A 26,626-nucleotide genomic window follows, 5' to 3' on the forward strand; every position below is an offset into this window, starting at 1 on the left:
GTTTGTCACTGGGGGATTATCAAACAAAACACATGGAAAAATAACTATGGCAAGAGGACATTTAGACTATAAATGCCAAAAGTTTGTGAGCACTATCCAGGAGTGTTAGGTCTGGACAAGGCTACATTTTGCTGATCTAAATAGCTCTCCAAAGACCTTTTGGAAATTATTATTAAAGGCAACTCTTTTATGGGCAGTAGTGAAATATCGTGCAGTGGACCCTCAAAAGAGATCAGCTTGCCAGTCAACACTGGTGCCCTTGTTCCTTAGCAACATGCTCTACCAACAAGGGGCTTTTACATTTGCCCTGGCATTGGACTACAGGTCAGATAAAGGTACATCTCCACTGCATTTGGACTTCGTTTCTTCTATTTCCTCTTGCCTGAAACGCAGTGTGATTAATCTATCATTGGCTTGAAATTTGTTTTTTCTTTATTAGCTTATTAAGAGACATTATCCTATATGCCACTGGCTTGTGAAATTGTTATAATTCTCGCAGTGAACCTGTGTTCAATAAACTACTGGCCAAGAGCATTTTGGCCTCTGAGCATAATTTGCCACAAAACATAACAAGCCTTTTGAGGTTACAGTTCATTTTAAAAGTGGGCTGAGGCCTCCAGGAAAATTAAATCCCTTTTCTGCGTTGTTTGGAATGAGCAGAGGACAGCACAGAAGGCACTCCTGATGAGAATGAGCATCTGATATGGGGTTGGAAATGGGTCTGGCACATTCCCTGAACAGCTTAGGTGCTTCTCTAGGGAAGCAGCATTCATCTGGGGGGTGAAGAATTCCTTGGTTATGGAGGCTGGGGAGAAGCATGGGGTATCCAGGCTGAGGTTCTGGAGGGTGGATAGGCCACAGTGAGGAGGTCTGGGCCCACCTAGAAGTGATGTGTAAATAAAGTGAGTATGATGGTGGACAGTTCTAGCACCTTACTAATCCCCAGGGGATTTAGACAGGCCATTACCACCACAGACATTGGACTTCTCACCAGTCACAATGAGGAAAGGGCAACATGGGCAGATTTGTTTTTTTGAACAGTAACTATTTGTGGGGCTGATTTTACAGAAATCTAAACCTATGATGGTTTTGGGGCTGTGTTTACTGGGTATATAATGGGAGAACTGGCCATTTTTCCTACAAAGCTGATGATCCTTGATAGCCTGAGTTTCTCCATGGATGGAAAATACAATGAAAAATCCAGGGGAAGGATGAATAGAACAGGCTATTTGAACTCATGATTCCTATTTGCTTCTTCCTCCAGAACTTTTTTGCCCAATCTATTTCCCCCCAAGTTTTATTGAATTATGATTGGCAAATAAAAATTGTATATAATTACGTTGTACAATGTGTTTTTAAAAGGTATATACCCTGTAAAATCATTAGCACAAATCAAGCTAATTAACACATGCATCACTTCACATAGTTACCTTTTCTTGTGTGTGGTGAGAATATAAGTTCTATTTTCTTAGCAAATTTCAAGTATAGCTATTTTTATATTCCAGGGTGAAAGTCAAAATTTGAAAACAAAAAAACTATAGTCAAAATATTCTAACACATAAAATCTGTTTTTATAGGAAATTATTCATATTTTGACTCAAGATAAAACAAAATACCCTCATAGTTTAGTGGTAGTAGTTGTAGTAGTAGTAATAATATCAATAGTAATAATAATAATAATAATAATAATATCAGTAATAACATCCTGAGTGCCATTTAGTGTCAGGTGCTATTAAAGGAGTTTTTTGTTTGTGAACACAATTTTCCCAGCAACCCAATGAGGCAGGCATCACTCGGTAGGCCCATTAAAGATGAGGAAGTGGATGATCAAATAGGCCAATTAGCTCACCTATATCTCATGTAGTAAGTAACTATGCTAAGTTTAGAACCTAGCCCAAATCTGGATCTCTGATCATATTCTGTAGGTAAATAGCAAAGACTTGTTACTGCATGCATTAATCAAAGAAGAGGTACAATGAGTATAATAGTTATATTATGTAAACCCACTTCAAATCCTGATTGGGACAATTATAAGTTGTGGTCTGTTGAGTGTGGCATGAGTTCCCAGAATGTTAGTGTTGAGGTGGATCCTAGAGACTGTCCTGTCTAAAAATGACTTGCTCTTTTAGATGAATTTAATTCCTTTGCTTTTGCTTTTACAGTCAATGCTTTCAAAAATAATACACATTCTAAAGTATCTGTCAATTTGCTGTTGAGTTGTTGATAACCCTCTGGATTTTTACCACCTTTCTCAGTTTATAAAGTAATGTTCATTTTCATCTCTTTCTGATTCTAATTGGTATTATGCTTCCCATCTTGTCAATGAGAAAACTGAGGCTCCAAAAGGGAACAAAAATCAAATGGGACATTTCCAGGGTATAGCTTACATTAGTATGAGTCTATTAATCAATGAGAAAATATCAGCATGAAATCACATTCATTACTCATGGGCCTTTGGGGTAAAGAAAATGATTAATTGTGGCCTTATAGTAGTTGAGGAAGAGAATCACAACAGAATAGATTGTGAGGGATGCCTGACCACTGACAACTCTTATTTTCTCATTGAAAATGGGAGAGTAGAGAGAAGATGGTTACAACCCAACAATTTACAAAGACAAATTCTCCCACATTTTGCATGGCTTATAGAGGAAGAACCTAGAGTCAACATTATTTACTGCACACTGGGATAAAATAAAGCTTGCCCTCCAGGATGCTGCTTCTCAAACATCATACAAATCACCCTGGGGTCATGAAAGTGCAGATTTGGATACAGTAGGACTGGGGTGGGACTTGAGATTCTGCATTTCTCACAAACTTCTGGTGAAGCCAATTTCATTGGTCTGGGAACCACATTTTGCAGAGCTAGCCTCTAAGAACCCTCAAAATGGATGACTCCAATCTTGAAATTTCAGAACAGAGTAAGGTAACCAGTTCTTCCCATGTTGTTAGTTTATTTTAAGTTTGAGATAGAGAAATTGAGGGAAACAACTAAAAGAATAGGAGAGTAACTACTCTTTTGAGAAATCTGTGAGTCTCACATTGACCAGGACACATTTTCAAAGTGTCCCCAGCACTCCCCACCTAGGCTCATCTTCTATTTAATAGAATTAGTCCACAAACTCTCTCATGAAGTAGAAATGCTGAAGAAAACAAGTCCCTCATCTTGTAATGCAACCTGAAATTTCAAGTTACAATGTTGGACCATGAAAGGAGACAGGGGTTAAGAGGACGCTAGAAACATCCAGCAATCTTTGTTTTCTTTCTAAAGGTATTTCAGGCTACTAAAGCAATGGGACTCACTGATGCAGGCAATCAGACATGTGGTCTAATTTTGTAATCTCAGGCCAAAACACCCCCATCTAAGTGATTAAGATAATTAAAGGAAAAGGGTGTTTGGTTTTGATTATGTCTCAACAACCCACAATCTACTGAGCTATTCAAACAGTCACACATCACAATGTAGTAAGAATTAACCAGGAAACAATGACAAAATTGATGAGTTAGTTACTCCCTACAGAGACTTCCTTAAGCTCTCATGTTCCAAACTACCATCTCCCTAAATTCTGATAGTGATCCCTACTCTAAGTGTTTTGCATAGTAATTAAATTAGAAATAAATGTACTATGGTTTTGAGGAGATTCGAATTCCAGAGGAATCAATCACTGTGGTCCACACCAGGGGAAAAAATCTTGAGAAGTCATCTATTTCTGTGTAATGACTATACATTTGCAGGCATTGCATACAAATATGGAAATAACATAGAGGCCACATGTGAATAGAAATCAGCTCTTCTGGAAAAGGATTAAAAGTTCTCTTTGTAAGTATAGTCAGAACTTGCTTTGATAACTTTAAAGGCAGTACTAGAAATTTTTAGTGAAAAGTTCCCTCTTACTCCAAAAGATAGAGTCTATAGTACATCATACAGTGACCCCCTCATCCACCAAAAAAGCAAAGAAGCAGAGTGAATTTAATTGTTGTTAACTTCAGGGTGCTTCAGGAGCTAAGTAAGATTCTGGCATGTGTATATTCCCTTCTATTTAACTGGAACACTGTCTTCTATGAGGAAAATTCTTTATTTGAGATGGAAATGCCACTTCCAGATGCCCTCAGGCTTCTGTGCACATACTATCACAGGTTTCTCACCTGCCTATAGGAAGCATCAGGCTTTCTCACCTGCCTCTAAAGCCTTCACAGCTGAAAGACTTTGATGACTCTACTTAGAAGATAGTTCTTATTTGCGTTTCTTTGGCCTATCAAGTCAATGATCTGCAACCTGAAAAAATGTGTAATTAGGCCATGACATGACCAAAGGAGTTGTTACATCTTGTCTTGTCACAGGCAAAATCTCTACCCACATGGCTGTGACAGCTTTGGTCTATTGCGTTTGGAATTTTCTTTAATATCTCCCCAACTCCTTGTTGGTCCAGTCTGTTGACTGTTACAGGCTTGGTTTTTTTTAACTGCTTCAATTACATATTCATCCGATAGTGCATAACAGTTGTTCAGGAGCCATTATAGATTATGGGCCAAAGGCAATTAGTTCATGAAATAAAAACTTGGGCACTTTTTCTTTTAACATGTATGTATGCAGATCTGTAAATTTAAGACAAGAGAAACTCAGGGGATATATTTATCAGTAACAACCATATTACTTTTTAGCATTGAGAGCTTTGTGTCCATAAACACACGTTTCAAAAATCACATTGATGCTGCTATCAAGAGCTATACATTCCCTCCTTCACTCTGTTAGAGCTATCTCAAATGTTATCAAATAAAACCATTGTCAATGTATAGGGCAGATTGGTAGAAAATATACTTATTGCAGTTATGGTAATTTTTTGGTGAATGCTCAGTTGAAATTATTTGACCCATAGGGGAATAGATACTTTATTGATGTTTTGATAGCATGAAATCCAACTTACTTTTTAATCATTAAGTCACATCTTAGTTATGACTATTTGAAGGTGAAAATGTGCTTTTGTCCTGACTTTGTAACAAAAGTAGAAGGAGGTAGAAACAGCCCAGGACCTGAACTAATAAACATTGGATTAGAAGCCCAGTCATCAGACTTCCCAGAACACATATCACCCTGTTTGGACCCACTTCCAGCTGTTTTGGGACAATCCTAGTTGAAGCTTGTCCTGGGGTTATGAACAGTACACCCCTTCTGTGCTGCAGGTGTCCCATCCTGGATTATCATTCCTATTGTCATCCTAATTCTATAGCTTACCTCATTAGGTTGCATGATCCAATATTTTAAATAGTACCTGACACACAAGAGACACCCCCAAAGTTAACTTCAAAATAGAAATCTACATGGTAAAAAAAAAGAAAGAGGGGTAGGAAAGATAAGACTGCTCACTTTTAAAAAACCCCAGAAACTTGACATACCAAAATCCAAATGAAGAAGAACCGATAAATTAAAAGGCTTATGTAGCCTCTAACACCCAACCCTCTAAATTTTTTCCATAAAAAGACAGAAGCAAAGCAAAAACAAAAACATATTAAAAACAAAATAACATACATATTCCCAGAACTCAGTGGATTAAAAAGAATTAGGTTTGCATATAACTCTATTTCTTATATTTAAAAAGTCTTGTCTATACCATACTCAATTGAGTAGGTTTGGTCACTATTCTACCTGAACTCCTAGAATGACTCCAAAAACTATTAAGGTAATAACAGGTCAAAATCTGGAGTTTTAGAGATTCAGGTGCAATTGAAATAACCTAGATATTTTTGGTTTCCTCAAAGCTTATTCTTGATCTCCAGAGTTAAAGATCTTAATTGACTATCTTTTTTTTAAAGATTTTATTTATTTATTTTTAGAGAGGGAAGGGAGGGAGAAAGAGAAAGAGAGAGAAACATCAATGTGTGGTTGCTGGAGGTCATGGCCTGCAACCCAGGCATGTACCCTAACTGGGAATCGAACCTGCAGCACTTTGGTTCGCCGCCTGTGCTCAATCCACTGAGCTATGCCAGCCAGGGCTTTCATTGACTATTTTATGGGAATATGTAAAAATAAAAACAAGAACATGTTATACATTGTCTTTAATGTGCTGGATATTTCATAGATATTGCCTGAAAACTTCCAAACCGCTCAGTAAGGTGGAATCAACACACCATGACAGATGAGGTGATCCCTACTGCAAAAAAAAAATTACTTCCCAAGGTTGCTCACTAAGATGCAAAAGAGTCTAGTGATTAAGGGCTTAGACTTAAACTTTCAAGCTGAGCTGGGCAACTTCTTCAACTTTTCCAAGCTTGCTTCCCCATCTGTAAAATGGAGGTGACTATATCAATCTTACAGGGTTGGTGTGTCTGCTCAATAACACTGTATTTGTAAAGCACTTAGAACAGTATCTGTCACCTCATAAAGACTCCATGAATAGCCATTGGTATCATTGCTATCATCATAATATTGTTATCCTTATTACAGAGAGATGATTTGAATCAACGTTTGGTTCATCTACTACATCAAACCTCACCTCCTGGTGTGGTACTTCAGGAAGTCTTAATCCATTGAGAAAATAATAAAGCCCTTTTTTTCCACCTAATGAACATTAACAGGAGCACTGTCATGTATACTGAAAATTATATTAAAGAAATTTATTTTCATCTTGTAATGGAAAACTCACAAACAATATGTGTTTCTTTCTAGTTATCCTCAAGCTGTCTAGAATAATTGGTTTCACTCTCTCTTCCTGAGTGAACTTTAAATTAAAAAAGAATAAGAATATAAATAAAATTAGGAATATGTTACATACTTAAGTATTATACATGCTATTATATAAATATATGTGTATATTTTAACCCAGTGTTCTAATAAAAAACTGGATGCATTTTTCTAGGCACTGAACTACAAAAGAACATAAATAAAGACTCATTTCTCCTTCTTCCTATTACAACTTAACAGAGCATCTGTTTTAAAATTGCAGAACCCAAGTAAGCTCATTGGGATGAGTGGAAACAGCAGAAAAGGTAAAAAACTCAAACAAACAACAACTCAATGATTCACAATCAAAGAAGGTACAGAATAGTATCTACTATTTGCTACCAAATTTTGGTTATGATCTGAATTCCAAATGGCTTCCTCTTGCTTTGGATCCTTGTCCCAACTGGGGAGATGGCACGGAATATGCTTCTGTCCTCTCTGAAGCTCCATGAACTAAGCCCTCAGTTTCTTGTTTATCTGAGAATACCATCCTTGGCATCACTCAGTTTTACAATGTTATCACTCTGTTTTTTCAACACTGATGTCTCAAAAAAAAAAAGATGGAAAATGTAAATAAAATAGAGAGGTTACTGTTGAGTTGCCAGCTTTTATTTTGCCAAGTAAGAATAGTAAAAACAAAACTGGATGAGAAAAAAAAAGCTACCACTTGCTGTTGTCATCATTTCATTTAAAAACAAACAAACAAAAAGCTATTTTTAATAGCATATAAGCAAGAAGGCTGGATAAAGCCTGACCACTCCCAGACAAGTTCACAGCCATTTACATGGTCCGTGTTCTTTTCCTGTCCTGGTAAACCTGTGATATATCATCAGAGGCAGCCATCAGGTATTTGAACTAGTCTTGGGAGACAGTGCTTTAAACAAAGCACAGGGAGACGATCGTGAGATCTCTCCTTGCACACATCACAGAGAATAGGTGACTTACTACTGCTTTTTGACCAGAAATAGTTTCAACCCTATGGAACTTGGTTTACATAAGAGGAATGGGTAAAACAATGAGAATTCTCTCCTTTGTCTTCTTTGCATTGTCTGCCCTCATTAAGGGAGACATATTATCCACAGATAAAGCTTTCTGTATTCTGCCCCACAATAAGAAAAAGCAAAATTGTTAAGTCCCTAAACACAATAATATTTTTTAAATTACCCTTTGTACCAAAAAGCCCCCTGTAAAATAGTGAATTACAAAAATCCCTGTAAAGTAGTGAATTACATTTTCTATTCATGATGATCAGATGCTTTATAGGCTGACAATTTCTTAATTTTTAGTCTATATCATTTGATAAGTACTCCGAATCACATGATATATTATTTTAAATGCAATCATCAGCCTTATTTTAATGGTGGCTTCTCTCTATTACTTCACCTGAATTCAAGAAGTAAAAAGTTCTCAAATACGGAGGAAGTAGTTTGTGCTCAAGAAAAATAAACTCTAATCCTTTTACTTGTTCAGTTCAGATTGAATTTAGATTGTACATATGGCTTTAATTCTATTTCTTGTAGTTAAGCTTGTGATAAAATACTATAAGAATATAGAGATATGGTGTTTTGCTATCTGTTTCCCTCCCTCCCTTCCTTCCTTCCTTCCTTCCTTCCTTCCTTCCTTCCTTCCTCCTTCTTCCCTTCCTTCTTTCTTTCTGTTCATCCACCTGACCACCTATATATCTGTGTATCAATTTATCTATCATCTACCTCTCCATCCATCTATTTTTCTATCCATCCATTTATCTATCCACTCATGTGTGTATGTATGTATATATGTATCTACATATCTCTATCACCTATATAATTTTAAATAGCAGACCAGCTTCTCCATGACCCCAAAGACATGCCTAGTTATCTCTATTGAGTTTTAAAAAAGAACTACTAATCTACAGGGTCAGGCACAAATAACACTTCTTTTTTATTACAAAATCTTTTATCACAAAACCATAAGCATGTAATTCTGTAACATAACAATGTCATACTCAAGCTTACCATATGACATTTTAGGTGAAATTTTCAAATTAAAACTATAAATTATTACTTTACCAACCACATTCAAGCAGGCCAGACCTGCCAGACCCTGTATTTCTTAAATAGAACCTTTTTTCATAGGTTATGAGTATAAGCACTAAATAATGTTGTAGCATGTAGCTTGTGACTACTACCTGAATTTGACCAGTCATGGCCTCCTTGTATTAAGATTTACCTAGATAGTTTAATGAGTCCTTCCTGAGGTCCTAAAGCACAAGTTTGTATATGTGTGTTATATATATATATGTATGTCAATGTACATATGTATGCATGGATATACATATATATTTCAAATGCAAAGAGCAAGATAATTGATATTATGCCATTTAGTTAGATGTTTATTAGGTTGAGCTACATGAAATTGCCATTATTACACCATGTTTGTCATATAAAATAGCGATTTCATATGGTACAGTCTAATACTGCCAATAAAACTTTAAGGTCTCAAGAAACAAACAAACAAAAGGGGGTAAAAAATAAACAAATCCCAGTTGCTTGTTGTTTCTTTTGCTCAGCCTAGGGTCATGTGTGCTGCCAGGGACATATGTATAAAGCTGCTGACTTTCTGGGATTTTAAAGGAAATAATGTCTGACATGAAAGAAGAAATGGTCCCTTGTAACTGTCAGTACAATGGGATCATTATGAAATTTCTCAGTGAACAGCTTTGTATTACTTTCTTCTTGAACTGGTCTGCATCTAATTCCCTTCTGTCTTAATGTGGAAGAATATTCTCATGCTCTGGTTGTTAGATGTTAGAATGTCAGCAAGCAGGACAAGCGTGACATATGTCTGCGTTTCTGGAGAGATATCATTTTCATCCAAGCTATGTACATACCATATGTATTTCCCCAAATATTTGTGGCATCATTCATTGAACAGTGAATCTCCATCCTCCTCCCCACCTTCTAGTTTTGGTGCCCAAAGATGCAACAACCATCAAGTCATTATACACAAAGAAACCAAGAGCCAATCCATAAAGAGAAGCCTGCCCCCAGGCTTAATTCAAGCAAGCCATTCATTGAGCTAATGTGATGATGGACCTGTCAAATCCAGAACGCATCACGGACACATCAGCAACACCAGGTGGCATGCAATGACCAGATGACCATCGGCCCCACTGCCATGCTTTCATTGGTTCAAGCTCAGAAAACAATCTCTTTTGAGAGTTTGGACAGTTGGCTTTTCATAAATTAAAGTGAGATTATAAATAAAGATTTGGTGACATCAAGTGCTTACCAAATGTTTCCTAAATGCCAAGGAAAGATGTTTGCCTACTCCCATTAAATGCATCAAAAGAGACTATAAAATTACCTAGTCAGTCAGGTCTTTTACTTTTGGGGAAATCTCTGCCCACACCAGATGGTCTTCATTCTGGATGTCAGCATTCGGAAACTCTCAGAGTTCTCCAAGATAACCAGCATGGGATAGCTTGGATTTAACCAAGAAAAGGATGGGCAAACAGTTCCAAGTTGCCCATCAAGGTCCTTCTGGGCAATCCTGAGGTTATCTGAGTTCAATATTTTCCAAAGGTCCCTGAATCCCTAATTTGATGAGAGCTTCATTTGTGCTTATAAAAAGTAAAATTCTACTAACTGGGTACACCAAACTTCTGTCACTTTCAAGACATCTGAAGAGTGGTTCATGATGACAGGGAATGTTTGTTGCAATTTCTCTTTTGATCAGGTTGACAACCATGGATGTCACCTAAACATTCTCATTCCTGCTGGTTTTACTTCCTATGTTGGAAGAGTGTCTTTGAGTTAAGAAGTTTTTCTCTTTATCTTTCAGAGAACAGGAGCTGAGAATCTAACACTACTGGATCTTACACTGTGATTATGTAAAAAATAAAATATTACACAACTGCCCTAGGATAAATTCTAGATATTTGGCATCTTCAGTCTAGATTCAAAACCTATTCTGATAATTTCACATTTCCCCTCAAATATGTGTCTTCTAAAAAAGGGTCTTCCTTCTTTTACCTGCTTCCTAAAAGTAAAAGGAAGGACCATCATTTCATAAATATACTTTATAAATCAAACCAGAAATATCATTTTAAAGATTGCTTTCTGGTAATTTATCTATTACTGCATTTACTTCAATGCAATATTTCCATATGTGGCAAGTACCATGTTTATAATAAAGTTAAATAGGGGTGGTAATCAATTCCCATAGCAACCAAGAAAACCTAATGTACAAATTTCTTTAATAAACAGCAAGAGGCCAATTACATGGACAAGACTGTATTTAGTTGGTTTCTTTAACTGACACTATCACGCTCAAGTGGGAATTGCAGTTATTCAAAATTTACCAATACAAAAATGAGGGCAATTTTTCAGTAGGACATGTTGCCAATTAGAATCTTAATAAAATTAAAATAACATATTTTTATACATATATCTGCATATATGGTACCCCAGATGCAACAAAATTTTAACTTAATTTTTAGATGAATGCAAATGGAGATGGCCAGGCCCTCAAGTAACTCTATCTAAGAATAGGGTTAAACATTATTCATTTTTTTCAAATGTCTAAATTGGCCTTATTGAAGAAAGCAATTTAAATTAGATCTTTGTAATTAACCTTGTTTTTAACTTGGGGGTAGATGTACTTGTACTGAGAAGGAACAACTAAACCCCAAAATATATATCTGTTTAAGATTCTTGTAATTACATAGCAGGCTAAAGTTACTATGATTATAATTATATACAAAGTGGGTATTTGAGAATTTAACATCTAGAGATATTTTCATAAATAATTAAGGATTGTTGATAAACCACATTACAATGGATACTTTGTGAATTTTCTGTGAGCAGGATTTAAAAGGATTAGCCTTTTCATTTGTAGAATGATCTTGAGTATTTCAAGATGGTCAAAGTGTACTGAAAATAGCAACTTACATATTTCATACCTTTACAACTGATTATTGGGTAACTGCATAACTTATATATTTAGAACTGAATCTTGACAATTGTTTGGATTTCTTTGGAGGCTCCCTCCAGCCTTGAGACCTTGTTATAGTTGTTTATAAGAATATAGTAATAATACCTGCATACAACCAAACAGTAGTTCTCAATTCTATCTTGCCAAAGAGCCATTTATTACAAGTTTACTCATGGAGTTTTCAAAGTGCAGCTTTTAGGGTTCAGCAATTTATTTTGCTTTATTATACTTCAGAAGAATTCTGTAGCTACAGTGAGCTAACAACACATCTTGTGAGAAATGGAATGGAACTGCAGAGAAAGCATACCACAGCAAACCAAGATAGGAACTACATCACAACAGGCCAGGTAGGAGGACCAGTGGCTGCTGACACTTCCCATTCAAAACCCAATACATCCTCTTGCTTACCTGTCTGACCCAGCATGCCTCAGCCACACATGCAAATTGTTATCATCACTGCTTTATTCATGAAACATAGTTTTAAATTAAAATTCATTATCCAAAATAAGCACCCTCAATGACATTTGAGCATGCAGAGCATCTGAACATTCACATTTATGTCCTCAGAAAACAGAGCCAACGAGTTGCATTCAATATGGAAACACACACTTTCTTTTTTCAAGGCACCTAAACAGAAATAGCCGTGGCTAGCCATTTCAGGAACCAAGTCATCTGTTAAGCCTGGGCAATTGTTCATAGAGCTCTTCTACCCACCCACCCCAAGCCCCGCCACCCACTCTGACTTCTGCATTGCTTAAACCCACTCTGTCCCTTCCACTGCCAGTCTTAATGTGTGATGTGCTTTACAAATAAAAGTTGGCTTATCTTAGTAGGATCAAAATTGGACAATGTAAAAAGAACAAATCTCCTTGGGAATGCCAGATACACCTCCTCCATTCCTTTATTATGGATTAAAAAGTGCTTTCCTGGGTGTAAAAAGTTGTAAAAAAAGGTCCTTGAATTCAAGGTAAACCTGCAGGATCATCTTCTAGTTTTCTTCCTATGAGTTAGATGAGACCATCGTCTTCCATAAAAGACCACAGGTGTACATGTGTACATGCAAGGTGTGCTGTCACAAGGATTAAGAGATCTATACACAAACAAACTTATCATTGTCTTTGTTTCTTAGCAGAGAGGGCAACAGTTTAGAATAAACTGGGCATACGTGTTACCCTCTCTCTACATGGCCTTCTTTTTAGTGTCACTGTGGGACCTAACTTTGTAGGTGCTGCCTACATAGCTGTCATGCATTTGCATCAAGACTGGACAAGAATCTTGTCTCCCACCAGCTAAGTTAATTTCCTAGTAGCTATCAAGCACAAAAAGGAAGACCCTTACCTGTCACTGTAGGCAGCTGCAGTGGCAGGGGTAGGCTGGGCGTAGCGGTATGCAGCATAACCACCCTAAAACACAAGGAGACATGGAACTTAGAAATGCCAAGGAGCCCAACTCAGGGACACCTGATTGCGAGACCACACGAGTTACCCAAATCTAGCAATCTAAAGTGGAGGTTAATGAAAGCTTAGTATTAAAGCAGAAGTACAAAACACACCAGAGAGATAGGGGATTGAATACCAACCCCAGCTAGATATTAAAGGTTAGCAGGTGTAAGCATATTCCCAAAGGAGAAAGAACCCAGATACCCTTTGAAGGTCATGTACCTAAGTGTTAACAGTGATTGTCTGGGGGTGGGGAGGATTATAGGGAATTATTTAAACACTTGATACTTTGCTGAACTTTCCAGATTTTTAAAACTGATTTCACTTTACCTTTACTTATTAGCTATTAACTTACATTTTATTCAGTCTTTGATTACTTCTTTTAAAATCCAATACAGGTCAAGCTAATGTCCTTGTGTCTTACTTTTGTATTTATTTATTTTTAAAAATCCTTAGACTGAAAGTTTATTAGTAACCTCTTATCTAATAGTTGTTTAACCAGGAAAGTAATTAAATAAAACTGTATTTAGCTTTCTGCATGTTAAATAATTATTTTAAAAAGAAATGGTAAATTCTTAAAAATTCTGTCTTTTTTGGCTAAAGATACCACACTGATTCAGATGGAGGATTTAGGGTGGAAAATATGATAAACTATTCCAATTTGTAAATAAAATCATTAAGAGAGGGAAGAATCTGAAAAAATAATTAACATTTAGTTGTATGTACCAGTAATTGCAATTGTTCAATTAAGCAGAGGACAAGCAAATGGGCATATTTGAAAGGAATTGTGTTCAGTGGAGCATTGATTATCAGACTGTGAAAATAACAGAGCTTCTTGCTCAGCCAACCACAGCGATACATCAACCGCTGTAGAATGATCTCAGCACAATTAACAAATAGGATCCAGACTCCACTGATAACACAGGGAACATTCATGTTCTAATTAGGGTGTAGAGTCCCATAGTCCTCTGAGGGAAAGGTTCTCACCTCCACCAAAAAGGGGCAATTCAAGACAGGCTACTGTGTCAAAGGGCACCTAATAATGAAATCATGGGTGTGCCAGAGGGTATCTAAGTGTAGAATTGAAAGTACAGGAGTTTTTTATATTTGGCCCCATATTCTTTAGGGAAAAATCAAGTAGTAGGATAGAAGATAGATGAATGGGGAAGCTCCAAAGTTTATCTTTCAAAGTGTAAATTAAACTGCTCTCAATAATCTATTTCTACCTTCTACCACCCACAGCTAACTTTCATAGTAAATTTGGCATCATATACATAGCAATTCTAAAAAGCTAGTTTATCTTTAAACAAGTTTGCTCTTTGGATCAGTCCTGGGGAAGATATATCCAAGACATCCTGACAGCTAATCAGTAATAATTTGGAGCCAGTTTTTTTTTTTAAGTCTCCCTTGAAAAACAATGTGAAAGTTTTTTTTTAAAAAAAGAGGTCTTAGCCAGACACCACCTGGTGTTCCAAACATCATGTTCTCTAATTAGGGATGGGGAAAACTCATTAAATGTGCCAAGGAGTTGTGAAACCAAAGCAGTTGTCATACCAGTGACAAGCTCAGATACAGACTGATGGGCTGAGGGGAAAATAGGTCGCCAGATTTCTGGAGCCATACTTTTCATCCGCTTGTCCATTTCCTTGGCTTCCCTGATGCATCCAGAAAGACATGGGTATGCAGGTTGTATAGTACACTTAATGAGGCAGGGAAGAGCTGGGAAGTGACTAGCTGACTAACTAGGAAGCACTAGTTACAACCAGCTGAAAGCTTTGAGTGGAGAAAGGGTGTCTGTGTGTGTGTCATTTGTCTCATGCTCAGAAATTTTTAAAAAAGAGATTACTGCCAAGATATTTGCATCAAGTGCCATGTCAATTAATCATGATTTGGTGACTGTGAATTTGGTCCCTGCAAAGACTTTTATCAATGTCCCACTTGCAAACCCACTTTGTCTGAACTCTGTACATCTCCCCCAACTTCTGCAGTAGTTTCATCAATGAAATTAGTTAGCAACTTTAATTAGTGGAAATAATTGTAGCAGTGCAAACAGAAGATAACTAAAATAAACCTTACTTTCTGTTACGTCAATATTTATTGTATGAACTTAAAATGGACATGTGTACACCTGAGACCCATCTGCACAACAGGTGTGCTCATCTATGCAGCTTTGAGAAAGACCCATCCTCTGCATATTTGCATATGGCTTGGCCATTTGGAGAATATAGGCGTGTGTTTCCATGAAAGACAGGCATAAGGGGTCAATGCCCTGACACTTTTCTTTGTTAATTAGGAATTTGTTTACAAGCATTCCCAATTCAAGAGTCAAGGCAATTGTTTGCTAAGCTTTGTGGAGCTAAGGGAAAGATTTTTTTCCTTGTTCAGTGGTCTCCTTGCTGTCCAGTTGGCCACCTGGTGATGATGGAAATGTTCTCTATCTGTGCTGTCCAATATGGTAGCCACTTGTCCTAAGAGACTATTGAGCACTTGAAATATGGCTGGTACACAAAACAAAATTTTAATTTGTTGAATTTGAGTTCATTCGAATTTAAATGTAAACAGCCAGATGGGGCTGGTGGCTACCCTGTTGGAGCCCAGGTCTATGTGATCCCTGAAGTACATAACAATTGGGAAAAAAGGGTGAGGTGGCCTAATACCTACACATCTATATAAAGGAGGGCCCCCCCAAACCCAGAATTTTTAATAAAAAATTGTGTGCTTATTCTTACATGTATAAACTTCAGCCACCGTCATCACCTTCAACAACCTCTCCACTTGATGCAATATACCTATTGAGGCATTATTTCCACTGTTCAAATGTTGATCTGTTTTAGTGCTTCTGCTGTTTTTTGTTTTTCCTCTTCTTTGAGGACTTTTTCATCAGGGGAAACAAAAGAGGTGGCTCAGAGCAAGACTGGGTGAATAGGGAGGGTGGGGTACAGGGGTTATGACAGTTTGGGTTAAAAACTGCTGAACACTCAGCACGGTGCAGGCAGGTGCACTTGTAAATTACCCATCAGGAAATGGGCAAACACTTTGAGTCTTCAAAAAAATTCACTGAGGCCAAACACAGCCTCTCACAACACCAGCTGCTACACTGATACAGATGAGTTCCTAGAACACTAACCTAGAAGGGGAGGCCTGTACTGAAAGGGGCTGCCCTCCAGAAGAGAATTCTGTTTTTTCCAGCCCCCCACCCCGCCTTTTATACTGCATTCTTCTTGTGTTATTTGTCTTCTGTTTGAAATCCATATTAGGGGAATAACAGAGTTGTGTATTATTAACTCAGTGTATGTGTGCATATACTGTAAAATGATCAAAAAACACAAATTGCTTTAATTTGCCTGTCTAACAGGTAACTGTAATCAATTTTATTGCTCCATATTTTGCAGTTCCCTGAGCATAGCCAGAGGCTCTGCCAGCTTCTGTGGTAATGTCTGAAAAAAGAGTGCTAACTTCCATTGGCTGTAACCAAACCATGTCCATGTTAAAACCAGCCCTTCCAGATCTTAGGGACAAAAATGCATCCTTGACAGATAGATTATTCCCACTCCCAAACCAAGGGATAGGGTCAACCAGCACAACACAGTAGTTCTACACTCCCTACTCATATTTTACATGACAACAGCAAAATATAAATGTGACCTTATATGAAATACAAATTTTACATGGCCATCATGAATTGCCCCCTCAGCCCTGCCATCACCATGAGCTGTAGCCACCTAAGATATTGGCATGTCCAGGTCTGAAACATTTCCTATGTTAGCGAGACTCCTGGAGGTCTGCTGGGGGAAGTTACTGATTAGGAATCTCTAACAATGTCCCTATAACGTATTTTCAAAAGTGTGCTGCTGGGATACTAATGGTAGCAAGAAAAGGAAATGTACCTGGACCAGATAGATTTGGGAAATGCTGAATTAAAACAAAATGAAAGTGGTTACTCCATTTGTGGAACTTCCTATGGCAATACTGGTGAGCACTGTGGATCTCCATTGCACCGCAAAGTACTGAATAGTTTCACAAAGGAAATTGCCTTGTTAACTTTAGAGCATGCTTCCAGAAGATGTTCTAATATCCAAATAGTGAATTGCTTAGGAAAGAGGTGTAACTCGTGTGTGCTGGTGGGACAATAAGGTGGGTGGGATTGTGTGTTTCCCTTTAGTAGAACAGTGATGGGCTTGATTACAGATAGATATCCCCTCCTTTCTGAGAATACTCAAGGAGCTCACTTTTTGCAAAACAGGTAGATTGGTAAATATATAATTACCTCAATATTTTATTTATGAAAGCAACATTTACAAGAACATTTGCAAAATGAAAAACTTAAATAAAAATCATTACTCCCTAATTTATCTGCATTATACATTCAGCTTTTTTTGAAGTGTGGCAAGTTTTCTTGAAATGTGAAAATAAAAGTTCATCTCAGGAATTTTAATTATTTTGTCCTCTCTTAGGTTCAGGTACCCCTTTTTCAAAGTAGAGTTCTTATTAAAATGATTAATTTTCACAGTAAAAATGTACTTTCTTAATTGACTTAATACCAAATAAAATGATAATTGCAGGTTATGGGGAAACCCATGTAATAAAACTCCCACTGATCATCCTAGTATTTTATTCTCTCATTTTATTTGACAGTTTTAATGTTGGCATTAGACCAAATTTGAAGACTCAACCAACTACACTCCAACGGATGTGTGGCTCCTTTTCTTCCTGCAAATTTGTTCATTTGGGGGTGGCCTCAGGAGTGAGAAGTAGGTTTGGAAACTATAGCAATAGGTGTAATAAATTTATAAGAATAGATTTATAAGAATCTACAATGAAGCCAGGAAAAGATATATTAGCTATGTTGACCCTCAATGCTAGATGCATAAGAGGTTTTTTTATTAAACATTCCAGTTGACTCCTAGAGCCAACTACAATTTTTCTTAGACAGTTGGTTCAGTGAAACCCAAGAATTCTTTTTCACTAAATTTATTTTAATTGAGTCCAGATGCATTTTAAGAAATTTACGGCCAAGCCAGACACCCATTTTGATACACTCATGATCTAGCAAAGAGGTGAAATTTGAGGACGATCATCTCTATTCTAGAAGAATTCACATCAAAACTGGAAAATTCAGTCAAGTCTTTCCTTTTTCTATGTTAGAGGACACCTCCCTCCCTGGAATGGTCTTGTTAGTAGGATTTCACAGCAAACCCACAACCAGAGTGATGAGGTTTTCCACCAGTCAGGATTTCATACCTGCAGCAATTTATTGCCATACACAGGCTCTTGATACACTACTCTATAAGGAAACAGAAATGTAATGTTTTCAATGCAAAAATGAAATAAATAAAAGAAAATGCATAAGTCAGACATAAATTCCAGAGCAATTCATTTACAAGTTTGCTTCTCTTCACTAAGACTTGGAGTAACCCACCCAACCAAAAGATGAACCAGGCATTGCCAAACAATCTGTTACAAACTTCTGTAATTGAGAGTATCAAGAAAGGGGAGATGGGATCAAATACAGTCACTAATTTGTGTTATAACCTGAGTTTCATTTTAAAGAAGGAGAAAAGATACATTCATGGCTTCTTGCTTTTCCAAGCATATGTGCAATGGTTCAAGCTAACCGTTTTGAGATTTCTCTCTTGAACTCATGATTGGAATTCTCCAGAATACTTGAGGATTTAACTTTGGTGTCTAATAAATGAGGCAGTTAGGATGACAATACAGTAGCAACCATAACTGTATCAGCACCTGTGTTTTTTAAATTTAATTTCAACTAACAACAGAAAGCACAATTTTATTTTATGAATTAATGAAGCACATGGAAGTTATGAAGACTACTTCAAATGGATATGACTAGGAAAATTATGCATGTGTGTGTGTGCACATATGGGTCTAGAAAAGCTACTGTTAATATCATTAACATGTCATCACTTCATTCAAGTTAACACTGACAAGATCTCAAAATAACCCAGAGTCAGCCCTGGCTGGTGTAGCTCAGTGGATTGAGCATGGGCTGTGAACTAAAGGGTTGCTAGTTCGATTCCCAGTCAGGGCACATGCCTGGGTTGCAGGCCAGATCCCCAGTGGGGGCCATGTGAGAGGCAACCACACATTAATATTTCTCTCCCTCTTTTTCTCCCTCCCTTCCCCTCTCTCTAAAAATAAATAAAATCCTTAAAAAAAAAGAACCCAGGGTCAGACTGGGAGGCAATATGTGGATGTGGATGTGAGGGTGATTCGTGGGTGAGGCTGATCTTTTATGTGAGTGGTTCTAGTTTGAAGTCAAATATCCAGTTCTAGGGCAGACCTCAGGTAAACACTTGTGTTACAACTGTTCACGGCCAGACAGGTTCGTGGAATTTGGGCAGATGGAAGGCTACTCACAGAGCTGTTGTGATGCCTTTATTCAAGGGTGGGTGATCCACTCATGCTGCAAGCTGCATGTCCCCCTGCATGTTCCCTGTGTGTCACACTGCATGTCACCTGTCCCCCAGCAGGGAGCCTCTACCCCCTTAAATACTAGAATATACACAAAGTCAGAAGGATGCTAATAGATATTATGCAACAGAGCTTCATGCTCTGCATATGAGCCCACTCACGGCTATGGGAACAGTTTATCAGACCCAGTCTCAAGGCTATGAAAACACTACTTATCAGGCCCATTCTTAAAGTTATGGGAAACTGCTTCCCTTAGTTGTCCAGACTTTTGGGTGAGGAAGCCAGACCACCTCAGTTTACCCTACAACATTTTAAGAGATTTAGAGACCTGCCTTATAAAGGTATATAATTTATATATATGTATGTATATATATATATATATATACATATATATTTATATATTTATTGTATTTACTTTTTTCTTATGTAGTCTGGCTTTCCTTTCCAATTTAGTTTTACTTAATCTTCCTCTTTAAGTTAAAGTATAAAAAGTCTAGTTCTCTCTATGTCACCCTCCCTATCTCTCTCCTTCTTTCTTGTTCTTGCTCTCTCTCTGCTCCTAATTCCCATCGATTACGTACTTGAATGTTTCAAGTATAGATATAATTTCCCAGTGGCCCACCACCCCATTACATTCTCCATTATTCTCTCACTTTTTACCATTCTCCTTTCCTTTCTTTCCTTGCCTTTATCAAAGTTTGTTCCAGGACAGCAACAATGTCATTCTGTTGGCTCAGGGTTTGAATTCTGTAGCCAGACCATGTGAGCTTAAACCCTAATGTCAGTGAAGATTTCTGGACAAATGATATTACCTGCATTCTAAAAATAAAGTTTCCTATTCTGAAAAAATTAAGTGGATGTGATAGGTAATGAGATTCCTGCCTTCTAGAGCTGTGGTGAAGAGATGAGGTAAAGGCTGAGGTCCTGTCTCTCATACAGTAGATGCTTAACTTCCTGATGGGCTGTTACCTTCCTGTGGTGACCGACCAGCTTGGTGCTGAGCCTCAGTGGCTCACACTAAAACAGGGTCTCTGGAATAATGACATGGGTTTTTGTTTGGAGGATTTCTGCTTTTGAGTCTATGTGGTCCTGAAGCTACTGACATTGCTTCCTGAGCTCAACCATCAGAGAAATGAGGAAACCTCTTTGTTTTAAGATCCATAGACAGTAGAGTAACATGTATTCAGAAATAACTGTATTTAGTCATGGTGTCAACCAGAAACTTGTTATGGCAGAAATTAGGAATGATATAAAAATGCACTGGAATCTCATTGACACATATTTCCTAGGCAGTTCCAAGGTTGCATTGCCCATTAGGAAGCTTGGGGCTCTCCAGGTTCAAGGGAACATGGTTAACATTTATGATATCTGCCAGTTCCCTCTCTTACTCTTTCTCTGTCTTCTCTTCCCTTCTCCCCATTGCCCAGACCTCTGTCTTAATCCACTTTCTACGGATAGTTTGTTGATTGTTTTTTGATAGCTTTGCTTTCATTTCTTGTTTTCCATTTTTATAGTTATTTTTTGATCAAATGCCCTATCCTTTTATATCTCTCTGAGTGGGTTAAGATAAAGAGTCTAGGCTAAGTTCAGTCAAGCAACACTTATTTTCAGCTCCCTGATCAAGTCTGGCCTCATGAGATCTATAGCTTCACCCCTAAGTATAACAAATTGCTTTGAAGGTCCAAGACACTTGGTCTTTGAACTTCACTTTCAAACAGTTGTTATACCCATGTATCACTTCTTCTATAATTTATTTTTTCTTTAATGTCACCCACTTTTTAACTTAAAATAATAATTGGTTTAAATGTCCACCACTAAGTGGTAACACTGAAGTAGTACCTTTTATCTGCTAGTTATGTAAACTAAATCCCTACCTTTTGATATAAACATGTGCATGTGTGTGCATGCAGAGGGGCAAAGGTATATCCCCATATGGAAGTGAGCCAGATATGACCTTTTCTACCCTCTTTTCTGACTCAGAACCCCCTACGTCCTGTCTGAGGAGTGTCATCCATACTGGGCCTGAATACTTCTTTTGTGGAGAGAAGCAGCAGTTCTCCTGCAAAGCTGGGCTCCTGAATGGAATGCTTTTTCTTTGCTCTCAGCCTAAACAAACTTGCCTGCCTTTGACCTTAGTTTCTGGCTCACAACATCTCCGAACAAGTCTACCCTTTCCAGCAATTTCAGGGTGTCTATGAACATCTCTCCCTCTCTCCTCAATCCTCTCTGCTCTACAAAAGTTAAGAAGGAGCCAATTCTAGGTAGGAGATGTAGCTTGCCAGCTGCAGGGGCCTTTTAAGTCAGAAATGCCTGAGGGCTCCCACATCAGGTGGGAGGGATGGAAAGACCTTGGACAACAAAGAGGAGAAAGGGCAGGAGAGAGTAGGGTGCACAGAAAAGGGCAGTTGTTCTGGTGTATGTGCTGTTATCCTTGTTGTTGAGTTGCTCCCATAGGCTGTCAATATTGAGAACACCTGAGCGGGAAGAATTGGCACGTAGACTTTCCTTAACTTCTTAAAAGTAACCAAAGCTAGAAGCTTACTCCTCCACCTAATTAAGTTAAAAGGAAATAACTGGTTTAAACCTATGAGAAGTGAGTAAAGTGTCTAACACTTGTCCCAGGACCTCTCAGGCTTGCCTTATTTATTGTGCATTATTTCTAACGAGATTGAAGGAGCAAGCCAGAAACTTTCTTTAAATAGAATAGAACCTCACATGCTTTTCTAACCTCTTTAATCATTATTTCTTTAAGAAATAGACCTCTGGGAATGAGTCTACTCATCAGAACATACCAGTATTTCAAGGGAGGACATGGCAGCAGCTTGAAAAAGCACATTCAAAATTACTTCTAGCCACAATGAATCCTGCTCCATAAATTCGAAAGAGCAGGAAATATTCATATTTTTCTTGCCCTTAAATCAACTTAAGGCCATCTACAAACCCTTGTTTTGCTGTTGCAATGGGGTGGTCCAGTTCATCACTGTCGCTGACATGCACACACCACCCAGCAGTGATGTTTCAAAATTGCCATCTTATATGGAACAAAAAATTCAGGAAGGTCTGCAAGATCTGAGCTACCTTCTGGAAAAAGGACAGAAAAATGTGCTGGGCAAACAAAACTTTAAGTTCATTTTTAAGCTAGTTTTTCCATCATCTAATTGCCTATTTGGATCTGCCCCCCTTAAAAACCTATCATTATAATATAAACAGCAGAAAAAGGTATAAGTTTTTGGCTACAAGGTGGCTTGAAAAGTGCAAGAGGAGGTTTTCTAAACCTAGAAACCAGACAACTCAGGACTTGAAGTTATTGAAACAACTCCCTTCATCTAAACCTCACCCAGTTTTTGCAGGGGCTTTAAATTTACCACTGGGCCTGGTGGCCTTTCTCAAATATGAATTTGTGGGAAACAAAAGCTCTTAAATGGACCAAAAACACAGAGGGAACTTTCTTGGAGCTTTCCTTTCTGAATGGAATTTCTCTTTCTACCTTAGTGTGGATGTTGGCATATTTTCTCTCTTCTGGATCCCTTTGCCTTGTTCTCAGGGATTTTCATTTATCCTAACCAATACAGACACACTCTATCAATTACCCTAAATAGGCATTCTATTTCTTTGTGAAATCTTACAGCCTGTGCCTTCAGGCAGCTTCTACTTTCTGCCCTTCAAAGATCTATGGGGCAATGGAAAGATGCCAATTCGAAATTTCCATAGAATAGCTCAAATTAATATTCAATCAATTATTGTCATTTTAGAAATAATCCAATAAGTTTTAGTCATTTTACAGATAGATGAACACTCAATAAATGATAACTAATATTAAAATGTTTGTTTTTAGCTAGGCTTACATAACATCTACATTCCCCCCCCTTGGATTGGTGTTGCTGAAGATGGTTTTCTTTTTTGTGGATTTTTAAAAAATGTCTCCATTCCTTCTTTACTCCCCTCCATTTCCCAAATTGAAAAAAAAGCCCTAAACTTACTTATGCCAACTATAGTCCCTCCATGTACCTACTCTACCCAGAGGCTAAACTGTGGGAGGTTTGGGTTCATTGAGTATCTGAAGATGTGGCTGAGGTTCAGCCTGCTCAGCCTCAGCCTGCTTCTCTATTTAAAATGAAAAAAAAAAAGGATGTGAGAAGGAGTAAATTAAGCTACACAAAAAAGCTGTGGGTTCATTGGGTAGATAAAGGACATGCAGATCATTCATTAGTTTTATTATGAAAAAAAGCTAACCCACAGATTATAATAAATGTACTTGACACAATAATAATAGAACTCAACTAAGTTCATCACTGATAGAGATTAATATTATGTCACAAAATTGTAATTATTTAAAATTCAAAGGGAAGAAATTTAAATAACCAGTGTCATTCCCATTTTCTAGTAAATGACATCAATATGATCAGAAATACAGTTTTATTTTTCTTTGTTATCTAGCCTATTAAACAAGTATGATTCCAGCAAAATTATTTGAGGTCATTTGTAATAAAAAGTATATAATTTAGAAAATACCCCTAATACTGCCAATTTATTTTAAATTGTGTTATTCCAAGTCATTTTTATAATATTGCTGCTAATATCATAGTGTGAGAAACTAACTACTTTTAGGTGAACTTAGGTAAGTTTAAATATGGTCCCTTTAATGAGAAATATCCTATTCTTTTCTAAAAGTGAACAGCTTAATACAGTGGTACTGTTTAACAAACAATTCTGAGTTAGGGAGCAGTTCTAAGGAAATGGAGAACTAAAGGATTGGAGAAAATAAGGGCTTAATGCTCAGGTTGATATATTTTTGTTAAGAGATGTTTCTTACTAATATCATCCATGATTGGTGGGGGGAGAAAAAGAGAGAGAGGGAGACAGGGAGGGAGAGAAAGAGAGTGGGAAAGAAAGAGAGAGAGGGAGGGAGAGAGAGAGAGAGGGAGAGAAGGAAACAGAGGGAGACACAGAGAGAGAAAAGGAGAGAGAGAATATTTTTCTAGGGCTTTAGGATAAACAATTAAATATATTTATAAGAAAACATTGAAAACATCAGCCATGAAAATATCTTTTAATCCTCTGCAGCTGGTAACTACAGCTGTTATCCTAAATATTAAACTGAAAACACATAGACCGTACTGAGAACTTTAGAGAGAATTTCTTTTTGCAGGAGGATCTTAATTTGGCTTGAGAGAAATGCCATCTTTGGGGGGGAGGGTGTTTGCATTTATTCTGAACTTGATGAAGGAGATCATTCCACTCAACAGCATGTGAAGCTATCGTGAGCAGAAATCCTGCTGCCCTGTGAGCCTCCGGACTCTCCCACAGACCAGGAAGAGGAAATGGATGGCACTGAGTAGTAGAGAGATTCTCAGCAAACTTGTAAAAAGAATGACTCCGGGAGGAAACAAGGATGTCATGCGCGTTAATGAATACTTACATAAATGTCTGCACCATAAAATCCATCCTGGTAAACAACACTGCAAGGGTGCACACACAAAGAGAAACATCCATATTAGTGCATTTCCCCATGCAGACACACCAACCCCTGCATTGGCGAAGTTAGTCTGGTCACAAGGTCCAAAACACAGGAACCAAGGAAAGTTTCCACATTGGTTAAGGAGGTTGGAGACAACAGTAGTTGATCAGGCCAAAAAAATTAGGCTGGGGTTCGGTGCTGGCCCAGAATCCAGATGCTGGGTATCAGATTTCCCTCCCCTTCAGGAGGGGTGTAGAAATGCAAACAGGGTTGAGGTTTATTTTAAATGGCCTAGACAGATAGGAGAGTCAGAGTTTGTATTCAGTCAAACCACACAGTCCCCTTTGCCCTGGGGAAAAAAAATCATCTGCTTAAAATACATGATTGATAAGGGTAGGAGCACAGATAGTCACATTTTCAATATTGGTTATAGCCGAATGACCTTAGGGAAGCTGGACAACACAAACGATTTCAGAAATGTTCTTCTGTATTTTTTTACATTGTAGTATTATATTTGATACTTCCCTACACCACTACTTTATGGTAAATGTAGGAGAACATCTCTAATTATAACACATGTGTGCATGTGTGTTACAAAAATGTATATGTTTTGTGTGTGTTTATGGGTATAAATGTGTATATCTCTGTGCAAAAATATGTTGTGTGTTCATGTATGTGCACAAAGGCATATGTGTGAGTATATTACCTACATCATGCATGTGTGCATACATGTATAGTGTGTATAATATGTGTAGTAGTGTGTTTGCATATCTCTGTGTTTGTATGTGCATATTTGTACAAATGTGTGCATGCGTGTTTCTGTGTGTGTATTTGCATAAATCACACCTAGACTAAGCAAAGCCCTGCATTATGACTGAACAAGCCTGGCCTTGCTGCATGTCTCTGACCACTGTCCATATAGTTATCCCAGAGAGAGGGGCCTTCACAGGAGGGGGAGAAGAAGAGATCTTGGAATTCTCCAGGCATTTTTTGGTATACCTTGAGTGAAACAGTCAGGAAAAGAAGCTCACCAGCTACACATCACGGGAAACTGACTTAAAATTCCTAAGTATTAAAATGGGCTCAGTGAAGATTTTATGCAGCCTGTACAACTCAGTCTTCTGTGAGGGTCACAGGATATCTTGAATATAAAAATGTGTGTTCTACATGCATGTTTTTGAAAAGATGGAAGTAGTGGTAATTAATAACCTTCCCTAATATTTCCCTATGGTGTTCATAGATGATTTATGAGCCTGGCAAAGGAACAGTGAGCCCCACTGTTGAATGGAGCTGTGGTTTTAATAGAAGAACAATTTTGATTACCAAGGGGTTGTAGCAGGTTTCAGTAGCAGACTGTACCCACATGTAAGCCAAGCATATAAAGCCAAGGGAAGGTGCGTCACAACACACACACACACACGCACACACACGGCAGTGACACTGGTTTGCTGGAGAACACTGTAGTGTGCCTCATAGAGCTTTCAAAGTTGATTGGCAAAACCCCAAGTACCATTATCCTTAAAGAAGTGTCAGGAATTATACACACTAAGGAGGTTGGTAGGAATCGCTTTCAGCCCTTTTCATTTTGATCAAAAGGACTACAGTTCA

General features: G+C 37.7%; 1 protein-coding gene across 14 annotated transcripts in view; it reads right to left on the reverse strand.

Moving 5' to 3' along the window:
* Positions 1–26,626, reverse strand: part of RBFOX1 (RNA binding fox-1 homolog 1) — a 1,508,648-nt gene that overhangs the window by 24,511 nt on the left and 1,457,511 nt on the right. For 7 of the 14 annotated variants that reach the window (XM_036019909.1, XM_028527777.2, XM_036019914.1 and 4 more), the window contains exons 10-11: positions 18,370–18,412; positions 13,028–13,092 (exon numbers count right to left, since the gene is read on the reverse strand). In XM_036019909.1, the coding sequence (XP_035875802.1) occupies positions 13,028–13,092; positions 18,370–18,412 (108 nt within the window). Of the gene's footprint in view, positions 1–13,027; positions 13,093–18,369; positions 18,413–24,979; positions 25,020–26,626 lie in introns of those variants that run through there. The other 7 variants (XM_028527782.2, XM_028527789.2, XM_028527774.2 and 4 more) reach the window with 2 other exon arrangements.

Source organism: Phyllostomus discolor, chromosome 3 (assembly GCF_004126475.2).
Source record: "Phyllostomus discolor isolate MPI-MPIP mPhyDis1 chromosome 3, mPhyDis1.pri.v3, whole genome shotgun sequence".
Lineage (NCBI taxonomy): Eukaryota > Metazoa > Chordata > Mammalia > Chiroptera > Phyllostomidae > Phyllostomus > Phyllostomus discolor.